Raw genomic sequence first — 12742 nt, forward strand, 5'->3', positions numbered from 1 at the left:
TTGTGTAGATTTTTAGGTTAGCTGGTGTGAGTAACTTTCTATTCTCCATGGACAACCTACCATGTTCATTCAAGTTTTCAAAAGTTACTCCCAACTCAACCAAATCCCACAACTCATGATCAATAGCAGTAATATTGCTATACAGTCTCTCTTTCCACCACTCAAATAATGAAGCATCACCATTGAATATAGGGGCTTTTCTATTGCCACTATGTTCATGTGATTCATTACTTAAGTAGTCATAACCAAAAGCATTTCTAGGACCACCACCAGCACCACTGGCATTACCGGCTTCACCGGTTGTTCTAGTACTACTATCATCTCCTCCAGACATAGTGTTCTCACAAGATCTTTACTGTCTCACTGTTAAGTGAAAGTAACAGACCAGGTGCTCTGATGCCAATTGAAGGTGTGAAAACACAAGAAGGGGGGGGGGTTGAATTGTGTTTTAGCTAAGTTAAAACTTTTTCAAGTTCTTAACTCAACTACGTTAGCAGCGGAAAAATAACACAATAAATAACAAGATAGAGAGAGAGAGATCACACAAGCAATTTATACTGGTTCCTCTCACAAAACGAGAGTAGTCCAGTCCCCTTGCACTTCCAAGGGATTTCACTATAATCACACAAGATTACACCTGCTCAAGCACACAAGCAAGAGACTTCTCAACAATGCTCAAGCACACAAGCTTAAGACTTCACACTTAAGCACACAAGCTTAAGTTACACACGTAACAATAAAGTATATAAAAATATACAAGTGCTCTTAGATGAACCTAAAGAGAGCAAAATACAAATAGTACAGAGTATTTGGCTGAAGTGCAAAAACACTTGACAGAGGTTCAGAGCTTGTATATCAGAGTTCAGAGTTTGTTCAGCACACGTTCAATTCTTGATAATCAATAATTTGTTGTAGCTGAATCTTCTAGTATATATACCACTAGAAAAGAGTCGTTGCAAAAATAACCGTTGGAGTTGATAATCTTTTGTCCTCAAGCAGTCTGTCTTGATGCAGTTTGGTTGTATCCAAAACTAAGAAAGAGTTTCAGGTACTTTGACTACTGCAGAGTGGACTTTCCTTATTCAGCTAACAAAACTGAAGACCCACGTTCTCAAGATAGGACAGACAAAACAGAGGTAGCTGAACTAATCAGGCTTGAAAGGTCCTTTTCTTCATTGGTAGAAGAGTTGACTGGAAAGGAGAATCTTCACAGCTTACAAAGAGATCTTCAGAGTTTGATGAAGCTTGTAGACAGATAAGAAGTTCTGAAGTCTTCATCCTCTGAACGTTGTAGCCTCTGAAGTCCAACATCTTCTGAGCGCTTGTGAACTTCTGAGTTCACATCCTCTGAACTTCACTCAGGACTTAAATGATGCTTATATCTGCGCACTTAAAGTAAATTTTTAGTCCTTCCAATTGTTTATTAATACTTTGTTATCATCAAAACCTTTATAGATTTAGGGGCAAACATTTTTAAATCAATTTTGTTCCAACACACTATAGAAGATAAATCAAGAATGTGATTTGGTTGAAGTATATGATTCATCAGATACAAGAATTTGTGAGTTTTCTTCTAAAGGGTTCTTGCAACGATTCAACATGAAGATAATGTCGCACAAACTACATATTTGGAGAAGAGTATATGATCAAGAAGATAAGACAAGTCTTTCTACAAAGTCAACTTCAAGTAAAACTTTTGAGCAACTACTACAACTACATAAGATTATTTGAGTTTCTTCGTCTCATATACAATTGTCTTTATGAGGGGGAGATATAAATATGTTCTGCACTCTTTTTCCCTTCACCGTGGTTTTGTCCCACTGGGTTTTCCTGGTAAGGTTTTTAACGAGGCAGTTCACACACAAAAGATGTTGTACTCTTTTTCCTTCACTATGATTTTTCCCACTGGGTTTTTAATAGTAAGGTTTTAATGAGGCATATCATCGATGGACATCCAAGGGGGAGTGTTATGAATAATATAGATGTGGATGTCCATTTGTCTAGCCCCATATTCTTGGCCCATGTAATCTCCTAATTCGGTCGCTCCTTTTATTATTTCTCTAAATAAAAACAAAAAAAAAACATCTCATAAAAATAACATCACATAATTCACCTCGTTCAAAAAAAAAAAAAAATACATAATTCATCATTTTTCAATATAAAAAAATAAAAAACTCACCCTTTATTTTAGTAATTTTATTTTTTGACAAAATTTATTTTAGTAATTTTTAGTTAATCTAAATTGACACATCCATACGCCCAATCAACGTCCAGACTCCTGCCACTTCAATTTCCATCTGGTCCTTGCATGGTCAGTCTTCTTCAACCTCACACCATCCCAAAAAAAACCATTACACCTCTGCGCAAGTTAGCCTCCACCACCACACTCATGCAAATAAACCTCAACTCAATTTCTTAATCATCTTCATTCCTCCACCAAACTTCTTAATTAATCAATCAATTAACCAAAACCAATCTCTCACAATTTTTTTTTCTATCACTTTCTATTTCAATTCAACAACAAAAAAAACATCAACAATGATGGACTCCGAAAATCACACCACAGAGGAACACCTACACCCGCACCCTCTCTCTTCATCAAATGATGAATTAGAAAACCTCAATCTCCACGAAAACAACGAACACGATTCGTTATTAAGTACTAAATCGTACTCTAATTACCGGAGCGTGATGTCCACGCTCTCTGATTCTCACAATCATCCACTTTCTTCGCCGAGTTTCGTATCATCGGCGGATTCCGATCCACTTCTATCTCCACCGCAACACTACCGCGAATTCACAAACCCTAATTCGTCTGATACTTCTTCTTACATCGATCCTCCTTCTTACGCAGACGCGATTTTCACTTCTTTCGACGGCGAGACATCTTCTAACGGCGTTGATACTCCGACTCGAAGCTCCTCCGATGGAATTTTTTTCTCGAGATCTTCTTCAAGTTCGGAGTATTTGAAAATAACGGTTTCGAATCCGGTTAAGGAGCAAGAGAATTCGAATTCGATTGTTCCTGGTAGTAGTAGTTATGTGACGTATTTGATTACAACGAGAACGAATATTCCGGAGTTTGGAGGTTCGGAATTCGGTGTCCGGAGAAGGTTTAAGGATATAGTGACGCTTTCTGATCGGTTATCGGAGGCGTATCGAGGGTTTTTTATACCGCCGAGGCCGGATAAGAGTATTGTGGAGAGTCAGGTGATGCAGAAACAGGAATTTGTTGAGCAGAGGAGAGTGGCATTGGAAAAGTATCTTCGGAGATTGGCGGATCATCCGGTGATTAGAAAGAGTGATGAGTTTAGGGTGTTTTTGCAGGTTCAAGGGAAGCTTCCATTGCCGACTACGACTGATGTGGCGTCGAGGGTTTTGGATGGGGCGGCGAAGCTTCCGAAACAGTTGATGGGGGAGAGTTTGATTGCTCCTAGTGAGGTTGTGCAACCGGCGAAAGGGGGGAGGGATTTGTTGAGGTTGTTCAAGGAGTTGAAGCAATCAATGTCCAATGATTGGGGAGGTTCTAAGCCACTTGTTGTGGAGGAAGATAAAGAGTTCCTTGCAAAGAAGGAAAGGGTTCATGAACTTGAACAGCAAATCAATAGTGCATCTCAGCAGGTGTTTTTTTTTTGTAAATTGTTAATTATAATTTTCAATTTCAGCTTATTAGACCGTGTTTATACTTTTATATCTGCTCATGTGTTTGATATTGAGATCATTGTTATCAATTGTGGATTGCGGAAACGGTTTGCTTAACTTCAGTTACGTGTGTTATAGCCGTTATAGCTGTTATTTGACAACACTTTATACTAAATAGTGTATCACGGAACAGTAGCAATTTGTTCAAATTCCGCTACGCTATTGGGTTGTACCTGTATCTACCCTACGACTGATATTTGAAAACATTTGGGTTATGAATGTGTGGTTAGATTGGTACTTGTAGAGTTTCTCATCATGAGACAATTTTGTGCAGGCTGAATCGCTTGTTAAAGCACAACAAGATATGGGAGAGACAATGGGAGAATTAGGGTTGGCATTTATTAAATTAACAAAATTTGAAAATGAAGAAGCTGTTTTGGACTCTCAGAGGGTACGAGCTGCCGACATGAAAGGTGTAGCAACAGCTGCTGTGAAAGCTAGCAGATTATTTCGAGAATTAAATTCTCAGACTGTGAAGCATTTGGTATATAACAAAAATTTTGTAATGTTAATTTTGCAGTTATACATTTGTTGTCGTTGTCTACTTAGAAAGGGATCGCGCTTTCCTTATTAATAAAGGGCAACCCACTAACTAGGTTTAATTGTTGATGATTTTCCATTTTATGCATAGCAGGATACACTTCATGAATATCTTGGATTAATGTTGGCTGTTCACAGTGCATTCACGGATCGCACAAGTGCACTCTTGACGGTACAGACCCTTCTATCAGAACTCTCTTCTTTGCAATCAAGAGCTGAAAAACTTGAAGCGGCTTCATCTAAAATATTTGGGGGTGACAAAACAAGGTCTCGTAAGTTAGAGGAGCTACAGGAAACCATAAGAGCAACCGAAGACGCCAAAAATGTTGCAATCAGAGAATATGAGCGGATCAAGGTAGGGGTTTAATTGTTATATAGTTTGATTTGGTTTCTTAGGCTAGATACATTGTCTTCAATTAGATTATGCTTTGCGACAGTTTGTGATTCAAAATGGTATATGGTTCAATCTTCTATGATTCGGCTGATAATGTTTCTTGTTCATGAGATCCATCAAAGTTTTGTTTTGGTTAATTTCCTGTTTTATATCTATCATAGCAGACATATTAACATTAGTGCTCATCACTTTATTTTCTCCAGCTTAAAATGTCCTATAATTGGTCATTTACTATCCTTTACAGATATGATTGATGCCTATTAGTAAATTTATTATTAAATGTTATTATAAATAAATTAGAGGTTTCACTCTTTGTATTTGTAGACGAAAGTGTTTGTGTAAACTTGTAGATCGGACTCGTGCTATAGGCTAATATCCATCTACATTGGAAAATTTCTTAAGTGTTAAGACTTCAGACATTAGGGTTTAGGGTATAGGCTAATGTAAATTTAATTATTTGGTTCGAGTTTATAATACGAGGACTGCTATTGACAGACGCTTTAACACTCCTCTAAACACACACCCATTTGATAAGCCACGTCACTCTTTTTAATAAACTACTTGTTTACGGGCTAACCAAGTTGAGTAATTTTTTATTTTTTCTTAAAAAAAAAGTTCAGTAACACCTCTGCGGCGCTCACAGTCGCCTGCCTTCTTACTATGACTGTCGTCTAGCTTCAAACACCATCCTTCAACAATCCAACTAACTCCTCTTCCCCATCTTTACAACCATCAACCCATAAACAAAAAATAGAGAAACTAGTGTTGGGGAGTAACGACTAAAGTAAACAGAGAAGGAATAATCTAATTCAAACTCTTTGAACTTCAATCTCACTTTTCTAGAGGAGGAACAATCTAATTCAAACTCTTTGAACTTCAATCTTCACCTTCGTTTTGCTTTTCCTAGAGGAGGAATAATTTAATTCATCCCTCGTGATTAACTAATTTGGGTGAAATTAAAAATTGGGTCTAAAGCCATGAGAATGGTGTGGCCTGAGAATACATGGCAACGATAGGATTTTCAAAAGTGAGATTTATATTTTTTTATGACGAACAAGGGGGTTTTTAAAAGGGAGATAATGGTGAAAACTTTCCAGTTTCAGATATGTTTTGGTGAAGAGATTTTTAAAAAAAAAGTGTTGGAAAAGTAAACTTGAATAGCCGGTAGCCAGGATTGGATTAGAAACCTGGTCCAATATATGTGCGTGTGTTAATTGGAGAGTGACAAAGCGTTTGTCCCTAGCATCTCTCTTATAATACATCACATGTATTAATGATATTTTCAGTTTATTTATTGTTGATTGACTTTTTTTCCTTTCTCCCCTAACCCAAAACTTGATATTCTTAACATGGTATCATTTGCCAGAGTCTCTTCTTGTGTCCAGTTCTTTGTAATTGATGACGTTTTCTCCTCTGCCCCTATATTATTCTCTCCCCTATTCATGTATTGTTATCTCTGTTGGCGATACTTCTCAATAATCCTAACCATCTCTTTATCTTTCTCTGCCTAAAACTTGTAATTTCAACATGTTATCCTAGCCTCTGTTGAATAAGTAGTCGCGGGTTCAAGAACCACTGCCAAAAGTTAACTTTTAAGTGGAAATGCACAAATCATTCCATAACTATCTCGGGTACTATGGTGAATTTTCTGGCAAACTGTTGCATGAGAAACATCAGACAGCTAGTTCTCTTGTGGTATAGATTTTCCACTAAGCATCGTATATAGATTGCTTGTTTTTTCGTCTGTTATTTCTTATTCTTTCAGATTTTTCTTGTTCCTTCTTTGGTGTTTCTCGTTTGTCGTGGTTTTGGTGGGTTGGGTAACTATCCAACATTTGATAAATGTTTTCTAGCTACATCCCTCCTTCTGTGCTTGTTTTGGGTTACCAACCTTCTTTCAAATAAACTTATGGTTGCCTTCTTATACAGCTGGTTCAACATCTCAAACTGATTTCCCTTCCTTTTCTGCTAAGTTCCTTTCCTTTTTTTCTCTATGACATTGTTCCAACTTGTGATTTGCTCTAGTTCATTGCTGAATTACTGTTCTGCCAATGCTTGGCATATTTGGCTGTTCTGTTTTTTTTTTATTGTTAGATTCTTATCCATGTTGCAACTCCGCATGCCTGCCCTGTTTGGCGTTGCAGTTTGAACAACAATACAACGATGCTATTTAAGATTGTGGAGTAATTTATATTGTCTATTTTGTGGAGGGTTTTTGGTTGAAAATTTTGAACTTCTGTAAAGAACCCTACTCAGTGTTTTCGTAATTTGGTTAGAGGTGGATTTTATGCTAACCAGTTAAGAGTTTGAGAATCAGTTTGGAGGTCAAGGGCACCTCTGAAGTGAAAAGTCAAAGACTGGAGTCAAGATAGAAGCCAAGATAGAAACCATCTCATCTGCTTGGGATGTGTTCAGAAAAGATAGAAGCCAAGATTTATGTCTCAGAGGGAGTATTAGGTTCCCAAGGTCTTAGGCTAGAGAGATTGGTGTTATGTGTCTCATGTTTGCATGTTTATACTTGTAGCAGCTAAAGCTTCTGTCTTGTATATTAAACAGTTATGTGGTTATTAGTCTTATTATTAGTGAGCTTTGGCTCGTAGTAGTACTGTAGAAATAATTGTTATTTGGCCTAATTACAAGTATAAAAAGGACTTTTAGATTTAGCGATTCAATTCATTCAATGTGTTAAAGTTATAGGTCAAGACCTTTGGGTATAGGAGGAGAACATAATTTTTCTATTAAATTAAATTGATATTAAAGTGAATGATATGCTGGATGTTATCTCAAGAGACAAAGCACTAATCCTCATATCATACTTGAGTCACAATCTTAATTAAATAAGGAAAGATTGATATATACGAAATTACTAAACTAATCCTAAGAGATAATTTAAGATACTCTAAATTACTCTTAAGATACAACAAAAATATTACAAGATATTTTTCATATATTCTGAAATCATCTATCAATTAAACCAGAAATTCTTCACAATAAGTATATGTGGCTATTATTTATTTATTTATTTGTTTATTAAATCCCGGATGTTTAGTATAGAATCTTCAATTAGGAAATCCTACCATTGGGAATCAGTATCACAAGCTACGGTAAATACCCTATTCAACAAACTGGCAATGTAATATGATATAGGTGGGAACTAGTGTTCTATCTGCAGCATTGCTTTGTATGTGAATTTTATGTTAAGAAGAGTACATGCAATGAATATACAGTTCTTGTCTTCTGTTTGGTCAGGAACCTACTTTTAATGGATCATGGTTTATCCCTCTTTTCTCTCTTTTCCATTAGCAAACTTCTGCTAGTCTAGTCTTTAATGCATTCTGGTTTGGTCTTCCAAACTTCATATTATAACTATTATATATTCGATTTTAAAATGTTATACCTGGCCTTTCCGATGGATGTTTGATTATTAGATTCAGTTTTCCGATTTCATATTTGTATTATGTTTATTTTTCCGTTTTTGTCTATTTCCTTTGTTGCCTTGTTTATTGAATGATGATGATGCCAATGCAGGAAAACAATAGGAGTGAACTTGAAAGGCTTGATAGAGAGAGGCAGGCTGACTTCTTAAACATGTTGAAAGGATTTGTAGTTAATCAGGTATAATTTATGTTTGTTCGTTTTTATTTCCTCCTTACGTAGAACTTAATTTTCCTTTCATGTTGTTTCCACTCTCTGTTTAATAATTCGTTCTAATTTGTGTCGTCAACTCTAATGAGTGATCTGATTTAGAAGTGTTGGTGATGACATAATTTATCATTAAGATCACTTTTTCTGACATGTATGTACCTTGTGTAACTAGAACTTTTTGATCAGTTGAGATAATGCACTAGTTCTAGGGTACTTTATTATCCTTACATTAAGTAATAAGTGTGACTAGGCAATGCATTAGAGCTGAGATGATTTTATTTTTATCAAGAAATCTAATGGAGAAATAATTACTCGGGAAAAGAGAAAAATTGAAATCTACTTGAATGTAACTAGTTAAATTATATCTAAACCGGGATTCAAGAATTAAATTGACATCTAAATATGTTGAGCTTTTTCTTCGAGAAAAAACTTTTGGATTGTTTGGCCCTTGTTGCAAGCATTTTTGAAATGTTGCATATGCAATGCTATCTCATTGAAGAAGTTGCAATACACCGGTGGTTGAACCGAATATTGCCTCTTCTGCAATGTAACCCGGGTATACCATTAATTAATTCGATCGACAAAGTGTAGACATAATCATAACATGCTAAAATTGTGAAAGCATGCTTAAGAAACCCTAGAATACAAGATTTTAGTGATCTACCACTGCATGCTATCAAGAATGGTTGGAGAGCAATTTGAATGTTTTGAATTCATCTGTCTGCAAGCGTTTTTAATCTTAAAGCAAAATTAATGGGACATGCAAAAGAATGGTTGGAGAGAAATTGGAATATTTAGGTCAACTTTTTATTAATTTGACACCTTGTCGCATTTTGTTAATGTTATGTTATTGTTAGTTTCATTCATCATATGATTAACTTTCGTTAATAGGTGGGATATGCTGAGAAAATTGCTAATGTCTGGACAAAAGTTGTTGAAGACACCAGTGGATATGCGAAAGAAAGCACGTGAAATCCGGCTATTGATTTAAATTTTAATCTTTATTCATTGATGTGCAATTCTCATAATATGTCTGTATTCATGACAATAAATCAAAATGTGTTTTGCGGGTTGGTAGGTTTTTTCTTTCTCACTTGTACCTCAGAACATTTTACACATCATTCAATACTTGATGTTGTACATTACATGCTCTTTGTTTGACTCTTTCAGCTTTAACAATGCCTAATTTTTTTTTGGTTTTTTTCTGTTTCTAATTGTCTAAGTGTATGCTTGATTATGCGGTGGCTAAAATTGATTTTGATTGAATTGATTTTGTAGAATTAATTTTGGTTAAAAGTGAGTTGAATACAGAATTATTTTTGTTTGGACCTTCATCTTGTGTTATCCTCCATCAGCTACACCTAATTTTCCATTAAAAATTTCAAATGCAATTTCATCCATAAGTTATGGCCTTGTGTGCACCACTCTATTCGATGAACATAAGAACAAAAACAGATTTAGTTTCTGCACAACATAGTTACATTGATCGATCTCACCATTGTTGTTGATTGAAGTTTAAACACCTTGATATAAGCATGGCATCATAATGTTTTCCCTTCAAAAGAACCCTTTGCCAGTTCGACCCCTAAAGGAGCAACGGCGTCTGTGCCCATAAAGGAGCTCTGTGATATTGACAATTATAAAGGGCACTGATAGCAATGACACTTTGGGCCTTCCTACTACAAGGAGACTATCTAAGAGAATCCCAAAAAGGCCCATTTATCTTGATGACTTTGTGCCTAAATAGAATAATAGCATATTCCTTAGTTTTGTCATGTTATTCTGTTTGTAGATATCTAGATCCTTCCAATAATTGGAACGTAGTAGTATAAATATTATGTATGTTGAACCGTTGGAATCAATGAAGAATAATTTTATCTAGATTAGTATAGCAGTAGTAGTAGTATTACCATATCAATTTGGTGCTCTCATTGCAATCTACTCATGGCCTCCTCTGAAAACTCAGTAAACATGGACGCCCTTCTCCATGCTCTCCATGAGAAATTGGACTCCATAGCTTCTGATGTAGCCACCCTCCAAGCCCGTGATTCACCGCCTCCATCACAACCACCACCACAACCATCTCACCAAATCACCCCCAAACCACATGAAACTTGAAGTCCCAAAATTTGATGGATCTGACGCACTTGGTTGGATCTTCAAAATTACCCAGTTTTTCGATTTTCATCAAACCCCCGATCACGATCGTCTCACCATCGCATCCTTTTACATGGACGGTCCTGCTCTTAGCTGGTTTCAATGGATGACCCGTAACGGCCTCATTCAAGCTTGGCCGGATTTTCTGATGGCGTTAGAAACGCGTTTTGCTCCGTCTTACTACGACGATCCTCGTGGCGCTTTGTTCAAGCTTACTCAGCGTGGTTCTGTTAACCAATATCTCACCGAGTTTGAACGTCTTGCTAATCGTGTTGTTGGCCTTCCCCACCACTTCCTCCTCAGCTGTTTTATTTTTGGTTTGATTCCGGAGATCCGTCGAGAGGTTCAAGCCTTCCAACCGATGTCACTACCTCAGGCCACCGCTCTTGCCAAGATCCAGGAAGACAAAATTGAGGATCGCCGCAAAGCTTTCAAATCAACCAAACCTTTCACTCCATCCAGCTCTACCACCACATCACCTGTTTCCACCCCACCAAAAACACCCACCGCTTCACCTGCCAAAGTCCAATTTCGAAAGCTCTCACCTGAGGAGATGGCTGCTCGCCGTGAGAAAAATCTTTGTTATAACTGTGATGAAACATTCACCCCACAACATCGTTGTAGGGGTCGCTTTTTCATGTTAGTCTCTGAAGATGATTTGGAGGATCCAGATCTGACTCTGGATATACCGTCGGTAGACCCTATTCCGGTGATTATGACAGATATTATTCCTGCCACCGATGCTCAGCTCAGCTTACATGCTATGTCTGGTTCTATTACTCAGAACACTTTCCGCATCCTGGGGACTATAGCCAACAAGCAAGTCACCATTCTTGTTGATAGTGGAAGCACACAAAATTTCATTCAGGATCGTGTCGCCAAATTTTTGGGGCTCGCCATTACTCCTGCTTCTCAACCGTTCCGTGTTATGGTAGGCAACGGTAGCACTCTCGAATGTGTCACACAATGCGCCGGCGTGACTTTCGCAATACAGGGTAACAAATTTCTTTCTGATTTCTTTGTCCTTCCTTTGGGTGGTGCCGAAGTTGTTTTAGGGGTATCTTGGTTGGTTAGTCTTGGCCCAATACTAATGGACTACACCACTCTCTCAATGCGTTTTACTTATCTGGGTCAACCCATTGAGTTGAAGGCAGATGCTCCCTTCAAACCAAAAGACATTACTGCCCCTCAAGTGAAACGGTGCGTCTCTACTAATTCAATTTCTTACTTTCTCCACCTCCAACATATACCTAACCCCTTCAACAGCCCATTCCACAATACCCCACACTATCTTACCAGATATCCAACAACTTTTGACCCAATATCAGAATCTATTCAACCCACCATCTTCCCTACCACCTCCACGCACTCACGACCATCATATTCATCTCCTCCCAGACGCACCACCAGTTAACGTTCGTCCATATCGTTACCCTTACTATCAGAAATCAGAAATTGAAAAACAAATTGCTGAGCTACTTCAATCGGGTATGATTCGACCCAGTCGCAGCCCATTTTCTTCACCTGTGTTACTTGTTAAGAAGAAAGATGGGACTTGGCGTTGTTGTATTGATTATAGAGCTCTCAATGCTATTACTGTGAAAGATCGCTTCCCAATGCCCACCATCGATGAATTACTTGACGATATTGGTTCGGCATCTTGGTTTTTTAAGCTTGATCTTCGCCAAGGGTTTCATCAGATACGTATGAGTGAAGCCGATATTCCTAAAACCGCTTTTCATACTCATCAGGGCCACTATGAGTATCGTGTTATGCCTTTCGGCTTGTGTAATGCGCCATCCACATTCCAAGCTGCTATGAACGAGCTCTTCCAATCATTTCTCCGACGTTTTGTTGCAGTTTTCTTTGACGACATCCTGGTATACAGCTCTACTCTTGCTGATCACATTAAGCATCTTGATCAAGTTTTTGCTACCCTGCTCTCTGCTGAATTTTATTTGAAGCAATCCAAATGCTTATTTGCTCAGCGCCAGCTTGAATATTTGGGACACATTATCTCTGACAAAGGGGTTTGTGTTGACCCGTCCAAAATTAGCGCCATGGAGCAATGGCCAACACCTAATTCTGTCACATCATTGCGTGGCTTTTTGGGACTCACTGGATTTTATCGCAAATTCATTCGTAATTATGCTTCTATTGCCTCCCCACTTACTAATTTACTGCGCAAAGATGCTTTTCTCTGGTCTGCTGAAGCACAAGTTGCTTTCAATTCTTTGAAACATGCCATGACACAAGCTCCAATCCTTGCTCCGCCTGACTTTTCCATTCCATTTATTTTGGAAA

The 12742-nt window shown here is 37.6% G+C and overlaps 1 protein-coding gene across 2 annotated transcripts; it reads left to right on the forward strand.

The window, feature by feature from the left end:
• The first annotated feature begins 2250 nt into the window (after positions 1 to 2250).
• LOC123923088 (sorting nexin 2B-like) lies at positions 2251 to 9495 on the forward strand. 2 transcript variants are annotated; one of them, XM_045975728.1, is made up of 5 exons: positions 2251 to 3621; positions 3977 to 4186; positions 4337 to 4597; positions 8165 to 8251; positions 9173 to 9495. In XM_045975728.1, the coding sequence occupies exons 1-5, from the start codon at positions 2539 to 2541 to the stop codon at positions 9251 to 9253; spliced, it is 1722 nt and encodes a 573-aa protein (XP_045831684.1). In that variant the 5' UTR covers positions 2251 to 2538; the 3' UTR covers positions 9254 to 9495. The 2 variants fall into 2 exon arrangements, with proteins under 2 accessions (XP_045831684.1, XP_045831683.1); XM_045975727.1 differs by having other exon boundaries at positions 2268 to 3621; positions 4334 to 4597.
• The last annotated feature ends 3247 nt before the right edge of the window (positions 9496 to 12742 follow it).

The sequence above is a fragment of the Trifolium pratense genome, linkage group LG4 (assembly GCF_020283565.1).
Source record: "Trifolium pratense cultivar HEN17-A07 linkage group LG4, ARS_RC_1.1, whole genome shotgun sequence".
NCBI lineage: Eukaryota > Viridiplantae > Streptophyta > Magnoliopsida > Fabales > Fabaceae > Trifolium > Trifolium pratense.